General features: G+C 40.2%; 1 protein-coding gene across 1 annotated transcript; it reads left to right on the top strand.

Moving 5' to 3' along the window:
• Window positions 1–678: 678 nt before the first annotated feature.
• On the top strand, window positions 679–18638 carry LOC126455793 (trypsin-7-like). The gene is made up of 4 exons (XM_050091554.1): window positions 679–704; window positions 7058–7170; window positions 14104–14300; window positions 18495–18638. The coding sequence occupies exons 1-4, from the start codon at window positions 679–681 to the stop codon at window positions 18636–18638; spliced, it is 480 nt and encodes a 159-aa protein (XP_049947511.1).
• The last annotated feature ends 428 nt before the right edge of the window (window positions 18639–19066 follow it).

The raw sequence follows: 19066 nt of genomic DNA, 5'->3' as shown, positions 1-19066 counted from the left end.
TTCTCAGTGGCAACACCATACCCAAGCTCTTCTAATACGATATTGCAGTTTCTGTTTCATTCCGAATTACTACGGAAAGTTCCTCCGGACATGCGTGCATGTCCAAAGGAACGGGCAGTGCGGCGCCAACAGCAGTTAGCAAATACATTAAATGTATTCGCAGATGCGAATATGGACAACCATCAGCTCTGTAACGAAATGACAATACTGAAAATTTGTGTTGTGCCGGACCGGCACTCGAACCCGGGTTTCCCGCTTATCGAAAGTGGCGGCCTTACCATTTCGCTATCTGTGCACGGCTCACGTTGAGAACCAAACTTTCGTATGTCGTCGTGTGTACAACCTGTACTCTTACATACCTTACGTATATACTTGCGCAGATGAGACATTCTGATTGAAAGTCGTGAGCCCGGTATCGGAAAGCAAATGCGATGTTGTAGTACCTGTGTTATTCTTAATTGCGATGCAAAGTTACTTTGGACATGCATGGATGTCCAAAGGAACTTTTTATCGTGATTAAAGATAAGACAGGCTCTCTAATATCACATAGCTGTTAAAGTTTCTCCCTTGGACTGTGGATAAGAGCATGATAAGTCCAAGTTATTCTTTCAGGCAGTGGCTGGAGAACTCGACTTGAGCACTGACGAAGGCACGGAGCAGGAGGCAAGGGTTTCGCAAATGATCCCGCACCCCGACTACCCAAGGTGAGTACATGTAGTGAGGTAGTTCCACAGCGTGCTTGCAAATTTCACTAACTAAACAACTCTTGTGCGTTTAAGTTCTGCATTTGTTACAGTTTGCAGATGTTTAAAATATCATCATCATCACGTCACCCAGTGGAAGTATTTAGGCTTAGCATGCCGCACCTTGTTATGGTGATTAGTCCGTATCCTTCAAATGTTTTTGGTTATCCCTATGTTTCTTCGTCCCATTTGTTTGTATTTGCTTAGTAGAAGGACCTATAAGAGTAGAAGACCAATAACGAAGCGTCCAGATTAAAAAGGATGTACCTGTGGTCTAGGGATAGCGTCTTTGATTAGTAACGAAAACGTTTCGGCCCTGGGTTAGAACCTCATCACTGCTTAAATTGTCAATAAAAATCGTCAGCAATGGCGGGCAAAGATTTCCGGCCTAAGAAGTTACCCTCATCATGCCAACGGCCTTCTCAGAGAGGGCAGAGGAGTGGACAGAGGTTCAAGACACACTTTTCCCCTGGGGGTGGGAAACTCCTCATGAAAACACAAAGACTCAGCGGTGTTCTACGATACGAGATGCAGAAGACAATGGAAACCACTGAATTAAAGATGATACCTTGTACCCCCAGGACATGTGGCTTGTAAATGAAAAAGTGTCATGATGATCTCTCCATTGGCAAAAGATTCGGATCCCCGGGAGGGGACTGCCAAGGGCATGGTGACCATGAGAAAACAATTGACAACCAGCGAAATGATAACATTCTACGAGTCGGAGCTTAGGGTATCAGAAGTTTGAACATTGTAGGGAAGATAGGAAATCTGAAAAGGGGACTGCTGAGGCTCAATTTAGATACAGTGGGCGCCAGTTAAGCGAAAGAGAAACAAAGACAGTCTTCTGGTCAGACGACTGTAGGGTAATATCAGCAGCAGCAGCAAATGGTGTAACGGAAGTCGCATGTGTTATGAATTGGAAAGTAGGGCAGGAGTTACTTTGAACCGTTCAGAGACACGTTTGTTATCACCGGAATCAACAGTAAGCCAACACCGACAACAATAGTTCAGGTATTCATGACGATGTAGCTAGCAGAAGATAACGAGAATTCAATACGTAAAGCGAGATTAATACATAATAGTCATGGAGGATTGTAATGACGTTAGACGGAAAGAATAGGAGAAAAGGTTAACGGAAGAATGTGGGTTTGGTAGTACGAGTGAGAGGATAATGACTGAGTACTCGATAAATTTTTGATTATAATTGCGAATACTCTGTTCAGGAATCATAAGAGAAGAGGGAGATACAAGAAGACTTAAGTTACATTACATCATTGTAAGGCACAATTTTCGAAATCAGATACTGGATTGTAAATCGCAACCATAAGCAGATATAGACGCAGATTGCAATTTGTTAACGATGGAGAGTAAGCTGAAGGAAACTATTCAGAAAGAATGAATGACCAATAAGTGGGATCCAGAAGCACTAAGGAATGAGGAGATACGTTTCCATTTTTCTGAGACTATAGATACTGCCATAGTGAACATCTCAGTAGGGAGTTCAGTTGAAGAGGAATGGTCATATCTAAATACGAAAACAGCACAAGTTACAGAGAAAAATGTAGGTAAAAGGAAGATAACTGTGAAGAAACAATGGATAACAGAAGAAATACTTAATTTGATCGGCAGAAGAAGGAAGTAAGAAAATGTCCAGGGAAATTTAGGAATGCAGAAACACATGTCACTTAGAAATGAAACAACATGAAGAGCATGAAAGCTCAGGCGAAATGGCTACAAGAAAAAATGTGAAAAAATGGAAATGAAATAATTGTCAGAAGGACTGTCCCAGAATACAGAAAAGTCAAAACAACCTTCGGCAAAATTAAGTGCAAGGAATTCCACTGTTGAATGCATAGGAGAGGGTGGATAGGTGCAAACAGCACATTGAGGGGCACTGTGAGAGAAGACCTACCGAAAAACATGAAGGAAGAAACTGGAGTCGATAGCTAGTTGGTTAGCTATGTGTTCCACTGATCAATCTGATGGTAACCGTTATGATGTGGAACATGTCAAGTGAATAAGAAATGCACCAATGAATCAAATATTTTAATAACATTTTTATTTTCTACTACATTACTTCAAATGGCACAAAACGTACACATTATACCTACAGATTTATTTATTCCTTTTCAAGAATTCATCTATGGTATAAAAGGAGCTGTCAAGGAGATATGATTTCAGTTTACTTTTGAAACTATCACTGCTGTCCGTCAGACATTTTATTTCATCTGGTTATTTATCGAAAAGTCTTACAGTAATTTATTTTACCCCTTTCTGTCCCACAGACAGGTTAAGTAGAGGATAGTGCGAGTCTTTCTTTCTTCTGGTATTAAAATCATGAATGTCACTGTTGTTTTCAAACTGGTCCATGTTGTTGAAAAAATTTCATTACTGAGTAAGGTAATGTGAGGCTGTTGCAAGAACTCCTAATCTTTTAAACAGCTGTATGACATCAGAGTGTGAAAGTATGCAACATATGTTAGGTTGCTAATTTCTATATCCTCAAATTAGCAATTATTCTGCTTGAAAAAGTAGCTGAACCTAGTCGCTTTAGGAAATCCAAAATACGAATTTTCCAATTAAGATTCTCATCTATGTGTACACAAAAAAGCTTCGTAAGCAATACCCTGCCTACTGACTTCTGTTGATGTGTTATATTTATTGAAGTAACTGTAGACCTTGCAGCAAAAAATTGGATGTACTGTGTTTTTTCAAAGTTCAGAACAAGCCCATTCACAGAAAACTAATCAATTACTTTTCCAATGACATTATTTGTATCATTTTATATTGCAGTTCCTCTTACTGGATTAATAATTTCGCTTGTATCATCAGCAAGCAGTGCCAGTTAAGCTTCTTTTTTCAGATATGATGGGAGGTCATTCATATATATCGTGAACAAAAGGGGACCCATGGTTGAACCATGTGGAACACCTAATCTAATTTCACTCCAGATAGATGAAGTGGGTAACTTCCATAAATCACTTAACCCATATAAAGAAACTTTTTGCTTCCTGTTCTGTAGATATGATTTAAACCACTCATATTCTGTTCCATTTATACCACAGAATTGTAATTCCTATGACATAATGTCAGGGTTCACAGAATCAAATGCTTTCGATAACTCACAGAAAATTAATATTGGTGACATTTTACTATTTAAAGAGTGTATTATGTGGGCAGTGAAACTGAATAATGCTGTTTCAGTAGAATAGCATTTTTGAAATCCAAACTGCGATTTACTAAGTATACCATCACTGATGAGATGTCTAACCACTCATGAGTACATTACTTACATGACGATTTTTGAACATGCCGTAGAGCGGCTTGACAATGGTATATTTTAACCTGTCTGGAAAAGTATCTTGAGTTAGTGATGCATCACAGATGTGACTTAGAACGTCAGCTGTAACTGCTCCACATTCTATTAATATCTTGTCACAGGTGTCGTCTACTCCAACAGACCATTTATTTTTCAAAGATTTAATGATTTTTATAATTTCACAAGAGGTTGTTAAATGAAAATTAATCTGACAAAGATTTCTCAAAACTGGCTCTTCCACATTCTGCTTGGTTTTTTCTATTGAACTATTCTCACCAATTTTTTCACCTACACTTCAGAAATGGTTGTTAAATGCATTACCTGCTTGTGTACTTTTGGTTAAATTGGTCTCATTCTCTTTGACAGTAATGCTAGCTACCGTAGTGGTTACTCTTTCTGTCTGTCTTCTAACAACATTCCATATTGATCTGATTGTATTGCCCAAGTTGTAAATTTCATCTCTAGTATACATATTTTTAGATTTTCTGACAACTTTACTCAGAATGTTAGAAAAATTTTTATAGTGTAAAATTACTTCTGGGTATTTACTAATTCTTACTGTCTCATACAATTTTCTTTTTTTCCTTCTGAATTCACTTTAATACCTGTAGTAATACAAGGTTTCTTTGAAAACCGTTTGGTGTTAAATTAAGTAATTATTTTGGGGAAAGAGTGTTCAAAACAGGATATAAAATCATCGAGAAAAATATTGCATTTATCATTATGATTTGGCCTATTATATACATCTCCCCAATTAACATTTCTTAAACTTTCTCTGGAGTGCTCTATAGATACCAGTTTGACCAGACTTACAATTTAATTAATGGTTTCTGACCTGTACACCCTGATATGTTTTGTGAAGTACTCAATTGTGCATCATGGATTGATAATATATTTGTCACAGGGAAAGCTTGTGCTAGTTTTACATCCTCATGCTACACAAATACATTATGTATTAGAGTGCTACTGCCTTGAGATATACATGTAGGGAAGTTGATCACTGATTCTGAGTTGTATGTCATTAATAACACTTCTAGTTCACTTTTCTAGCAGAATTCATTAGAAATTTAACATTAAAGTCACCGTTAATAACTTCTATTTGTCTGACAGACAGCATAATAGGGAATCAAACTTTTTATGAATAGCCCCCAATCTCCTAATAGGGACCTATCCGTACACTATATCAGCACTACATTAACTAACTGTAGTTCACAAGAACAAACTTCAAAGTGCGGATCGATACAAAACTTGCTTACTTCTACAGTTTTGTATTTATACCCTTTTCTGTGTAAATGGCAGCTCCTCCTCTCACCATGCCAGATCTGCACGTGCAAAGTACTAAATTGCACCCATACATATGACACTTAACACACTAATAGCTCATCTGCTTTATTTATTATACCCATGATACCAGGGTTGGAACTTTAATATTAGCAACTATTTATTTACAGCTCGTACACATTAGATATGTGTTTCAAAGTTTTACTGACGTTCATAGTAGTCACCAGCGTTGTGTTGACAGATCGAGCAGCGCGGTCTATTGCCCGACAAATTTGTAGCAGTTCTAAAGCGAATGCCCTGATGTGTTTTCTTCAGTTTAGAAATGGAGTTGAACTTGCGAGGGCTTATGTCAGAATAGTGCAGTAGGTGGTATAGCAGTTAGCATACCAATTAGTCAAACAAATCAGTAACAGTTTGCTCTGTACGTACTTGAGTATTGTCCTGCAAAATAATGGTCTGGTCTTGCAGAAAGTGTCATCATTTCTGTCTCTAAGCTGGTCGTAGGTTGTATTCCAAAAATGACGTACAACACGTAAGTTGTATATTTGGAAAATTAGCGGAAGAAAGCGCGAATTGGGGTATAAAGATGGAAAGACGCAGTCTATGATTATATAGGTGAAATGGCTTGGCTTAAAAACCAATTACATAGTTATTGAGCATACCACCTAATGTAAGTACTTAGACTGACAGCGGAGGGGAGGAATATTCAAGATGTACAGAACTAAAGATTATAGGAAAGGTCGTGACTAGACAACTACGCAGCTACGTCCAGTGTCATGGAAAAGCAGTATTTTCAAAGCTACGATAAGGGCTGCGTAGGCGTTTTGTAGAAAACACTGTGTCGTTTGGGACATATGTGTGGGCACCACTTAACAAAGAAATTGAGGGAAGGACTCCAGCAAACGAAATTATGTGTCGGAAAAGGTGTTGTAAAACCAGAATAATGAATAGAGTAAAGTATTAAGACATCAATCGAGCTATAAAAATAGATTCAGTGCTGGAATAGTGGGCACAAAGGAAAACATGTCGAATGGTATGGCCAGATGAGATGTATGAATGATAACAGAATAACTCGAAGAGTGTGAGAATTGAATCTTCATGCTCCGCATGATGGCTACACCGATATTCTGTCGACCCCTCCATATTAGGTGAGGGAGAAAACGACTAGTTTATTTCCGTACATCTTTGAGCCGCGTTTAACAGACAACTGATATGCTCATGTGCAAGTTCCTTACGCACTGAGCCGTCTTACCTGCCTCAACTGCGACAAGGAACGTTTTTGCATGGCATATAAATTAATTTTGAAGTTTCCTCTGGGATAGCGGTAGACAAATGTCCACGTCATCTCGTATCAAATTTCCATAAGGGCAAAATGAATGTTTCTATTGAAAAAAAGTGTTTCTTAATTTACACGAGAAGCAAATAAAATGTGTGTACCTTAATATTGCTTATATTTCCTATGTCAGGATAAAAAATGAAGAGGAAAGGAGGAATTAAATAAAACATGTGCATGAATTTTGATCACTATAGTCATTTTATGGCTATGAGGATCACGGGACAGTTATCTAGCCCTACCTTTCTGTGTCAGTTAGTTGACATCATAAATTTTACACAAATTAATATGTTTATTAATTCATTATCCTCTCCTTTATTATTCATTTTCTGTTTTGTTGTGCCAATATGTACCTCTGTAACAAGCTTTCTTCTACAGTGGTAATAACGTGAACCCCAACGACATCGCCGTCTTCAGACTGAGGACTGCCTTCACGTTCAACTCTTACGTGCAGCCCATTAGCCTGCCCAACGGCGGAGTTATCCCCACAGGTATGTTCTCAACCGGTAAATATACGGCACTGTTACACCTCGCAACTGAACTGTTTGTGAGTGAAGCACACAATTATTAAAGAAAAATAAACTGAAAATACACTAACAGAAATAAATTTTTAGGTACTTGAGGACTATCAGAGGAAGCTGCTATTTACACGGATGTAGAATTTCTAATAACTTTATAGTATCAGTGCAAAATATGTCATAATGCGTTTGCTGGCTTTCATGACCGTTGCCATTGAAGATAAAATCTTCTGGGTGATTAGGCTCTTGCAAGTGTTGAGCCACACAAGGACACCAGAAGATATCTGAAGATTACTGGTGCAAAGGTGACGAAACACCGAGTTGGAGAAGTAGTTCAAGAGGAATGTGACGAAGCTTTGCTCCCACAAGATTTTAGATGCATATGTGTAAAAAGTTTTTAGTACAAACTCCCTCAGTTTTGCTCAGGTTACAAGTTGGAATGTCTTGATATTAAAATAATTAATCACCGAATAACCCCTGACACGATGCTTCCAGCTGATGACTAGTCAGCATTAATAATTCAGTTGCCCGTGCTAAGAAATATTTGATGGCTGTAGCTTCAGTTAAAACTGTGTATAAAGTTAGGATTATGATATAACTGTAAAAGTGACAACTGTTCGATCTGTAGCATTATCATCATTTTGAAAAGTTTCCAGCCGCAGGCTGGGTCACCATCTAGTCCCGTTTTCCCCACCATCTTTATGTATTCACTCTCGTCCAGTCCTCACCTCGTTTTTCAACACACACCTCGACACATTTCAGCCATCTCTCCCTTGGTCTTCCTCTTGGTCGTCGTCGTCGGCTGATACTCGTATCCGAGTTTTCATTTCTCTCCTGAGATTTCCTTTGTCACGGTTCAGGCGTGGAAGTGTCGTTGATGGCTTAGCAATCCAATCCTAGCGTGGAACAGGCGGCCACAGACATTACAGCTGATGGAAGGTGGAGGACGTGGCTGAGCCTGGAGGAGTTTACGTCTCTGGCGTTTGTCATTCTCCATTCTTCGACGTTCCAGCTCAAAGTTTTGAAGAGCATTTGAGGTAACTGAACGCCAGCGACTTCGGTCTTCTGCTATTGTGGACCAGTTACTCGGATCGATGTTCAAGTTTTTCAGATTTTTCTTGTACTGATCCTTATAACGTTTGAGAGGGGCACCTCGTGGCCTTTTACCTGTGCTCACTTCGCTGTACAGCATTTGGCGTGGAAGTCTGTCATTTTTCATCCGCTGGACATGTCCGACCCATCTGAGTTGATGCCCAATGATAAGAGCTTCCATGCTATGCATTTTTGCTCTCTCTAGAACAGCCGTGTTGGATATGAAGTCATCCCATTTTAGGTTCATAATATATCTTAGCTTCTGTTGGTTGAAGCGTTCTAGTTTCTTCAGATCGCAGCGATACAACGGGACGTTGTATCTTCTTGGTAGTTTCCATCAAATCTCTATTTTGTGTATCTACTTGGGAATCCTCTTGTTTTCTGTCCTCTTTAAGTGCCCACACGATCTTAGCCTTGACGCTTCTATTCTGCTCTCAGGGTTCCTCTTTCACTATTTCCGCTTTCATTCCCCATCATATCTGTCCTAGCTACTGCTGTCCTACTTCTCATGAACTCGTATCTCTTTTCTTCATTACTTATGTTTCAGATCTATAGGTCAGTATTGGAATGTAGTAACTTCCATACACTACTTCTGCCCTTCTTTGTGGGGCGTCTTTGTTACAAACTAGGCTCTACCACTTCGCAGGAATGCTTTTGCCTCTCAGTCACGCTCATTGATCTCTTTCTCATTTCTTCCATTTTCCTCTGACACGGTTCCCCAGTGCTTGATGCTTTCCGCCTTCTGCTATTATTCATCTCCAGTCCTTAATCCGTTGCTTAGTCTATCTTTCTTTCTAGTTGTAACCAGGATCTCACATTAGTTTACATTAAATTTCATTCTATAATGTTTCACAGTTTCTTCCCTATTATCCAGCAGTTCCTGAATCTCCTCCTCCCTGTTTCACCAAATCATCCAGTTATCTGTAAACATCCAAAATCACATTGAAGAGAAGAGACGAGAATGCACTGCGCTGTGTGAAACCACTTCTTTGCTGGAGCCAATCTATGTTCACATTTTCCGCTTTCACACAACTGAGTCTTCCACGGTACATCTGCTCCATTCTGCTTGTTGTCTCTATTTCCATTCCTTTATTTTCTAGTGCTTCCTGACCTCTTTTTACAGGCGCTGTCAAATGTTTTTTCTATATCTAGAAATGCCATCACAAGATCTTCACCAAATTCGTAGTGGTGCTCCTGCACCTGCCTCACAGCAAATATGAGGTCAATAGTTGAGATCCGAGATCTGACACTATGCAGTCTCTCTCTCGATTTGTTCTCGACCTTTGTTCGAATCCTGACCTCCAGGATCTTTTCATATACGTGCTCATAGTATGGTATCAATTTGACTCCCCTGTAGTTTCTCCAATCCATCCTACTCTGTGTTTTGAATGTGGTGACAGTGTCTGTTCTATCATTATAAGGCTCCAAAATAGAATACGCGTTTGTGGGCTTGACTGCTGCCCATTTTCAGAGCATGAGTAATCCACAAATACTTCTTGATGACTCACAAGGTATTATTTATATCCAAAATAAGTTATCGGGCCAGAGTTTCCGTCTTGGATTGACAACAACTGGGCATTATATTTCATCTAGACTAGGACTGGCCGCACACGATGTATATTGCACGAGAATCTTTCTGTGTGGCATAGATACTGATTTTACCTTTGGTTATCTGTTTTATAGGAAGAGGATCTAGTCAGGCCCACCTGACAGCGCCATAAGTGCCAATACATAGTAACATTGAACCGTGGACTCGGTTTGAATAAAGTGATATACAATACCTGTGCAAAACACCAAACGTATCAACAGCTCTGATTCGAAATTACAAGTGTAACTCGTTATTACATTTCTCATAATAAAGGAATGAGTATTGCCAATAAAACAAAGTTACCTATCTGAAAATATATTCAAATAATCATATAGTCTTCTGTCTGTCTGGAGAATTCCAGTATTCACATTTTATCTCTGACGACGACCACCTACAGTCTGAATTGCAGAACTTAAAACGTGTTTTCGGGGAAAATGGATACAGCAAAAGAGACATCGCATATTCTTTCAAGGGCCGCCGAGGAAAGACACTTGGTGAATCAGTAGAGGGCGAAACGGACTGTATTCCTGCCATCCTGTGGAGCAACCTGAAGTAAGTTAGGACGTCTGCTCCAGAAGCATGGGCTAAGACCAGTGTTCCGGCCCGCCTCCAAGATACGAGATACGTTGCGCCCTGTTAAAGACGACATTGCTCTTCGAGTGTCCGGTGTGTATGGTGCACTATGTGAATGTGGCAGCATATCGGACAAACAATTCACACTGTTGCGGAGCGTTGTACTGAGCACAAGAGCCATAGAAAACAAAGGTAGCTTGACAAGTCTATCATAGCAGAGAATTGCCTAGAAAACGGACGCAAAATACAGTTCGAAAATACAGAAGTGTTGGCCCATGCGTCTACATATTGGAACTCCGTTATAAAGGAAGCGGCCGAGTGTCGCTTAAACAACAACAGTTTCAACAGAGACAAGGGATACACACTCAGCAGGGCATGGGGGCAGGCGTTGGAATCGAAAGAAAGCAAAGACAGATTGCGCGACGGGGGAGCGGCAGTTTAAAACGTGGCGCCTGTACCTGGCGCTACCTGACGTTACCGCAGCTGCCACGGGCTATAACTCTGCTAGCTGCCCGGGTCAACTTACGCGCGCGCGCGCGCCACATTGCGTCAATCTGATTGGCTGCTGATGATGTCATTATGTCTATATAAGCGAGAAACCGTAGCAGTCCCGGCGGTCAGTGAACTCCGGACTGCGATGGCGGAGATGGTCATCGAAAGCTCGAGGATTTTCTTGGAACTTACGCGGCTGGAAAACCGAGAACGTTTTATTCATGCATGCTGTCGCGAAAGACTCCGAGGATACATTTCAATTTATTCGTGTTCATTATATCAACAAAAATGTCATTTTATCACAGCATAATGCGTATTTTACTGTCTCATATAATATTCATAGCATGAACCAGCTATGTATTGCAACTTTATGAAAACTTGTTCCAGTTGTACTCAATTATAATAACAAAACTGTCATTCATATTTCCATTGCCCATTCTCTTCAACTGATATTCCAAGTCCTTTCTCATCTCAGACAAAATTTCAATGACATTGACGAATCTTAATGTTTCATTTATGCTCACTGAACTTTCTTTTTGATTTTTTGTTACTTGCCCAATGCATATAAATAGACCACGGCTACACTCCTTCAGATGATCCCTAGTAGAAGGAGCTCCCGCCAGGTCTGCCAACCCGATAGCAGCCGGGAGAACGGTTTGCTGACAAAACGCCCCCCCCCCCCACCTGCCCCCGACAACGAGTCCAAATGATGCTATTCGCTGACGGATGACACGGCTGGTGTTCGTGTTCTATTGGCCCTTCTGTGTTCTGTGGCTAGAACGTCAGATCTTTCCTTTTTTCCAATTTAGCCAGAACCGCCGAGTTGGCTCTTGGAGCTACAGTCTAGATTCTCCCAATTTGTAGTTAAATTTTCATTTCTTGTATTTTATCAGTGTTAACTTCAGAATTACGAAGATATTTTACTGTCAACATTTTCTAAAGCTTTTTTCAAACTCTACAAATTGTATAGTCGTGGGAATGCTTTTCTTCAATGTATCCTCTAAGAATCGGTGTATGATCCGCATTGCTTCAAGAACATCTCAGGACGGCATCTAACAGTCATTCCATTCAACCATAGCTATTCCTACGCAATATTTTACAACAGCTTATTGTAGTGATAATTCGATAATACACCTCTCAAAACCTGGCTTCTTTAGTATTGGATTACTATACTCCTTAATGTCTGAGGGTATTTTCTGTGCCACATATATCCCACATACCAAGTGGAACAGTTTTGTTCTTGCTGGCTCTCCCTATTATATTAAAAATTCTGTAGAAATCTGGCCCACTCCAGCAACCATGGATCTCGAAGGGCGTTATCTAATTCTGCTCGCAGTATATTATACCACATCCCATTTTCATCTTTCCTCTTTCTTTCTTCCACAATACTGTCATCAAATTTCTTTCTTTAATATAGCTTCCCTGTATATTCATTCCCATATTAGGTTCTTCCAATAATATTATCATCCTATCCGAATGTTTAGTTTTCATACAACTGCTTCTCTTCCCTCAACAGGTTCCTTTAATTTTCTATATGTGACATCTAAAACCTTACACTAATTCTTCTCTATCCACCCCTGCTTTACCATTTTCCAGAAGCTGACAATTTCATATTCAGTCGTCTTTGTTACCTTTTGCCTGTACCAGATGACGCACTTTTATATTTGTTTGTTCCAATCAAATTTAATATCTCACGCCTTATACAGAGAATCTTTCTGGGCATTACCATTTACCTGTTGGCCCACTGAAGACATCATTATTTCTTCTTCATGTCTGACATGTTTTCCTCGACCACCCATTAGAAAACCGGCTGATTCCAACGCTGGGAGTTTCAGTTTTGAATTCCATCATAGAGGCTAGAAAAGAAGCTGTGAAATGTGGGTATGAGGGGCTGTAATGTGTGACACGTTCGCGGTGGCTTTGGGAAGGATTTTGGGGAAATTTGGTACCAATGTTCCATCGTTAACCTATCTTACATCTCAAATTAACTTTCGAGCTCTGTCCTTTTTTCCTCTGATGTCGAAACTTTGCTGTTCGAAGCGTCTCCGAGCTCGAAAGTGACGTCGCAGTATGCCACGCTTTTGCGACGTTACAAATGAATGCCGTAGGCAGCTTTGAGCCAAATTTCAACCTTCTACGTCACAATGGGAGACAATTACGGCTTTTAGAAAAACTGATCCTTTAATTGTGTTGTGCAGTGTTGTTTTACGAATAAGAGTCTGGTTAACACCGCAAGTGAATAGTAGAAGAATTCTACATTGATGGAACTGTATATCGCAGCAGTAGCTTACACGCCAATGGTACATACAGTATATAAAAGAACGTTTACCAGTACAGCTCACGTATCTTTATTCCAGCTTTAATCCCTTCCTTTCACTCTTTTAAATGCGTGAATTGAAAGGAGTGAAGAGTTTGCCCTATCCACGGCATAGTCCTTAAGCCATTTTGATTTATTATCCATACCCTTACAATGAATGCAGTCCTATACATTCTTTAGAGAACTCGGATGTGTCAATGTGGATGCTCTGTCTATTCTTTATGTCCCATAGTCTCGTCCTGTTTAGTTTTCAAACCAAGCTGCCATCCTCTTTAAAACAGAAAATTACATTAGCTATTTCCACTAGTTTCATGGTTTTATGGTTTACGTGTTCGTAGATACTTTGCTTCCTTGTAATGACCTCTCTCCATCTTTCCATTCTAAATCCCTAACCATTCCTTTCCCTAGCTCATTGGCACTTAACATAATCGCTGCAGCATCAGAGATAAGACATCTTGTAACACTGAGCTTTAAAAATATTATTTGCATATAAACATGTCAGTAAGAAAAAGAAGATCTTCTAGTTTTTGTGGAGGAATGTATGTAAACACCAACTTAATCCAACATCGAACATATTAGCTCCACCATCTTATTTTTATTACAAGTGTTACAGGTGGTGGTCTATTTCTGTTAAACAATGCCTTTAGAAGTTCCATAAAAATGTGTTTTACGTGTCAGTTATTGGTCTCTAAACATGACAGAGCCTTTTCAAAATTCAGAAGCAGCACAAACATGTCTGCACTCAAAAAGACCTCCCATCTAAAAATAGGCTCTATTTCACGTAGAAATGTGCTGGCCCTCTGCACCTGAATAACATGAGGACTAAGAGAATTGTCTTCCGCAGCTGGATCATCGGCTGTTGCGTCAGGCTGGGGAGTTACAGAGGATAGCAGCCAACCAGATATCCTGCAGACTGTTGATGTCGTCGTTATCGATGAAGCGACTTGTCGGCAGCTGGTGGACAACTTCGTTTCCGAAAACCCGCTGACTGACACCATGATCTGCACAGGACCAGTCACAGGAGGAATTAGTCTCTGCAACGTAAGTACCTTGTTCGACTACCGATGAGTCATGATGGAAAGACGGAAAACTGAAAACGAGGGTGTGAGGGTTAGGACAGACTTGTTACTGTCTGTTTTGTTTCATGGCTTGTGACTTGCACCTCGTTGAATCAATCAAGAACATTAGGTAATGATATGTTTTTCGTCATTGTTGCTCTATATATTAAAAAAAACGGCTAAATACTGGGGTGACTCTAATGAAACCCTTAAAATTATTTTTTTAATTATCTTACGGACCAAAAGTGAAACACAAGAGTATTATTGTCGTACAACACGCTTCCTCCAGCGCGTACGTAGTGCGTGGATTCCCATGAAAAGCAATTCTCCTGCTCGTGACAAAGCCACTCGTGCACCGCCTGCTGGAACTTTTCAACGGAATGAAATATCTTTCCTCACATCACCTTTCTGGCTGACCCATACATCTGGAAACAATTCGGTACAATCACCTTCCGCTGCAATGCGCTAAGGCTTTTCATAGACGTCAACACGTCACTTAGAGTTGCACTGTACCAAAATTATTGTTTACTCGTTTTGGTACGATACATAAATGACGTAGGAAATAGTAGGGTTGCCGGTAATAATCGTAACATTGGTGGGGTAAAAAACATAAATGAAGACAGAAACTGGGAGCCGATGACTTCTCGTTGTCTTTTGCTTGTTTTCCGCGATATTAAAACCGCACATCATTCAGTGTTGGACCATTGTTTATTCTGTATCCTAATTAAATACGAAATGTGTTTATAAGTTGTAAAAATTAATTTATCGTGGAACTTCTGCGCTTATCTTAAGCAAAGCAATCACTTCTGATGAAAGTACATTTTACGTGCACAAATATAAGACAGTATAATATGAGTATAAATGCTTTTTTTTTTCACTTGAACGTTCTTCATCATGATCAAAGGCAAGAATTCGCTGTTATTATTGATATTTGCGAAAGTTATTTTGAATGCCAGAAACATGTTTTATACGAGTTTGACGAAGTATTGAAGCGATGTTTGTTTGTTTCTTTCTTTTTTCAGTAAATTGCGTTTTCTAGCGCTATAGTGCTACAGCGTTATATGATGAATCTATATTGTTTTTCTTTGTTTTTAGTGCAGCATTCCACTGTTTCACATTACAAATCAACAATTTTTTGATTAAAATCTAAATTAAATGTTGAAAATTTCAATTTTACTAATAATAATGTTTATTTTTAAGTACTGGACAGGAGAATATCTATGAAGAACAAAAATATTTCGGCGGTTACGCAGCCCTTTATATATCCTCACGCAGTTTCTAGACGGTTTACCGCTTCCGATTTCTAGGGGAAGCTATTAAGACACTGGTCACATATGCCAACAAAACAATCGGAATATCGCCCGATATGTATGCAACACGCTGAACGCGGGTTACTAGTGATAGTCTATGATAGCCTACGGTAGTCGCTCTTTCAGTTCCAGAGTGAGCTTCCGTCGCACCCATCTTGCAGACACTTTGCGAATCTTAAACACTTCCTGGATGATGTGATGTACTGAGCCGTGACTAACGTTCAAATCTGCGGCAATTCCATCCACCGTCAAGCGACGATTTTCACCACACTGGCTTCAACTGCTGCCGTAGATTTTGGTGGCTCAACGTGGTGTAACTGACCTGTGTGCTGCACGTCTGTCACAGTTGTCACGCCATTCCTAAACTTTATACTCCACTCGTACACTTGCTGCAGTGATAGACATGTGTTACCACACTGATTTTCCTTGTCCGGTGTATTTCAGTAGGATTCGGGATTCGTACCTTCAGTGCTGAGAAAACGTATGACGAAACGCTGTTCTTCCTTGATGTACTTCGCAAATGGGGCAGACATTTTGAACTGGTACTGTTGCCGCGTTTCGCTTGTTTGTAGTACTCTGCCGCCTGTAGGAACTCACAGAACAGTGACGTATGTCAGTTTTTAATCACACTTTCAAAGTTTTCATTTGACTGCCTCTGGTAGAATAGAATGTTATCATATCACAGTATCTGCGCCACAGCTGACGACGAACAGTCAAAAAGAGTATCCAAAACAGCGGTTACATCTCGTTTAAGAAAAGAGCACTTAAAACAAAAAGAAGTAGGAGATGTGATAAGAATTTGTCGTCTGTGAAACAATACTAGACAAGATGGCAGAATAAAGCATAAGGTGCGGACTTATGTAGCTGAAGATTTAATGGGGAGGCACAAATTTTTCCACTAAATTACGAAATATTGGCGCAATTATTCTACCACGGATATAACGTCTCCTTGCGTATTTCATGTTGTAAACGACTTGATGTAGCAGGCAGACAATGGCACTGAAGGTCCCGGGTCAATCCCGGCTGGGTGCGGGGATTTTTTTTATTCTAGTGCCTCCATTGACGGCCCCAGGTCCACACAGCCAGCTGCTCAATTGAATGCCAGGAACTTTTCGCAGGGGTAAAAGGCAACAAGAACGAGGGACTGGCCACTCTCGCCCATCTAGTGTTGTTGCCTTGTAGAAGGGCTGCATTTCGCATGTGGCCTGGTCAGCCTACCGGTAGCGGGCTTACACCAGTTTTATGCAGGCACTGTGACCTACATGTGGGCGTCTAAGAGCTCTTATTGTATTAATGGATTCAATATTGTACTACTTATTGCTCCTGCGTATATGTTTTAGGACGATGTCATTTTGCTGTATGCAGTTTATTACTGACACTTGCAAATAATGCGCCAGGCATAACCTTCCGGAGAAGGGCACTGAGTGCCCGAAACCGGTAAAGAAATAAAATTTCTTTATGCAGCTGGTTGCTTATTATTTCAGTATATTTGCACCAGAGACTTTACTTTTACCTACATTTAACATTTTGCATGTACATACTTTTCTTTGTACGTTCTGGCAAAGTAGCTACTAACAAATGTTCCATGGACAAGTAAGAAGCTGGCAAAATAAAGATAACTGCTTTGCTTCTTCCTATAACCAAATGCATTTGATCTGCTTTCAGAATACTTAAAATTGGAGTTTTCTAGATATAAACTTTACTCAGAGTGGTTATATTTCAGTGTTTCGTATCTGACAAGGTGGCATAAGAATGGCTGTAATACATTACAAAATAAAACAACTGTAGTTGTTTATTGTTACGTCTTGCACACTTCACGTTTTTAGAAGTAGTATCTTAATGTTTCCTGTTGAGTTTGCTTTGTACTATGGTGTGACCCAAAACTCCGTTAACCTTTGAAAATTCTGTCCTACACGGAATTATGTAGGTAGAGAGGTAAAAAGTGACACACGTGCTTGAAATCACATGGTATATTACTGAAACAAAAAGAAAGTGCACAAAATGACCAACAGATGGCGCTTCATATAATGCAAAAGCAAAAATTAGCATAACAATTGATTTTTAACTAACACCGTGTTCTTTATAACAATTGCTCAACATGTCGGTCGCCATTCATCAACAACACTTGTAGTCGAGGGACAAAATTGTAAAGAGCACTTGACACCATATCAGTAGGTATGGTGATAAACTGCTGTCGGATGTTGTCTTTTAGCATCGAAAAGATGTCGGACGATAGCGGTAAACTTCCAGCTTCAGAAATATCGCAGTCAGTAATCACACCGACTGAGGTCTGAGGTCCTGGGAGGGAAAGCTTGACGGAATTGGCGCTCCAGTATGAGGGCAAGAGATCTTTGGCACGTATTGCAATATCGGGTGGAGTGTCATCCTGTATAAAAGTTGTACCTCTCAGCGTGTGTTTGTCAGCCAGGCTATGGATAATGCGAATCTGTAACATATCGGCATACATCGAAACCTTCACGCTCGCAGTTTAAAAAGCAGCACCATACATTTCCTCGAAGAAACAGAGTCCCAACACGATTCATGTGACAAATCCACACCACACCATGACCTTCTCGTCATGAAGTGGGGTTTCCACGACATTTCTAGGATTTTCGGTAGTCTGAATTCTTCAGCTGTGGCCGCTGACGGACCCTCGGCGTCACAGACGTGTTGACCTCCAGTTGGCCAGTTTTTGGACTCAATAAAACACAATGTCATGTCAAGTGTGTGTGTGTCAGTGTTTATCTCTCTACCTTCATTACTCCGAGAATTAGTGCATTTTCAAATGGTTACGGACGTCTGGCTTACCCCGTACATTATTACTGCTTGCTTCTATGTTTCCTGCATACTTTTACTTTTTTTTCCAGGGTGACTCTGGCGGCCCACTTGCTCAAAACGGCACGCTGATTGGCGTGGCGTCGTGGGTTATCACCCCGTGTGGCAGGGAGGGAGGCCCCACCATGCACACCAGGGTGTCTGCTTTCCTCGACTTTGTTAATGAAAATATTTAAAACTGCGTTATTTTTTGAAGTCTCTAGGCTTTAGGCTAGTTTTATACTGACCCCCGCCTTTTACTATCCTTTGATAATCTCTTAACCATGCCTTGAAACTATCAAATCTCCCACGGACTTGTTCCTTCTTCCCGTGAGGTTCTTTCACAGACGTGTTACCCTGCCTAGTCTTTTTTAACGTATCTTCATTTCTCGTTTTTACTGTTCTCATAACTTTTTATTATTATTCCGTAGTAGCACGTTACAAATGTTTTCAATATCTTCTCCGGATTTCCGATGGCCCGCATCCATTCCTTGCGTGTCTGGTACTTCGCAAGTAGCAAGTATGTGTTGAAATACATCTTGATATACGGCATGAGCTGCATGTAATATATTTCATTGGCAGGTCGCTATTCGAACGTAGAGCTGATACCCAGAGGCATATGTAA

Source organism: Schistocerca serialis, chromosome 2, assembly GCF_023864345.2.
Source record: "Schistocerca serialis cubense isolate TAMUIC-IGC-003099 chromosome 2, iqSchSeri2.2, whole genome shotgun sequence".
Classification (NCBI taxonomy): domain Eukaryota; kingdom Metazoa; phylum Arthropoda; class Insecta; order Orthoptera; family Acrididae; genus Schistocerca; species Schistocerca serialis.
This window is presented reverse-complemented; position numbering and strand designations above follow the sequence as displayed.

Coding starts and splice junctions, on each gene's coding strand:
- LOC126455793 (XM_050091554.1), top strand. CDS start 679: ATGATCCCGCACCCCGACTACCCAAG. Junction 7,171..14,103: donor CGGCGGAGTTATCCCCACAG/GTATGTTCTCAA, acceptor TGTCTTCCGCAG/CTGGATCATCGGCTGTTGCG. Junction 14,301..18,494: donor GAGGAATTAGTCTCTGCAAC/GTAAGTACCTTG, acceptor TTTTTTTTCCAG/GGTGACTCTGGCGGCCCACT.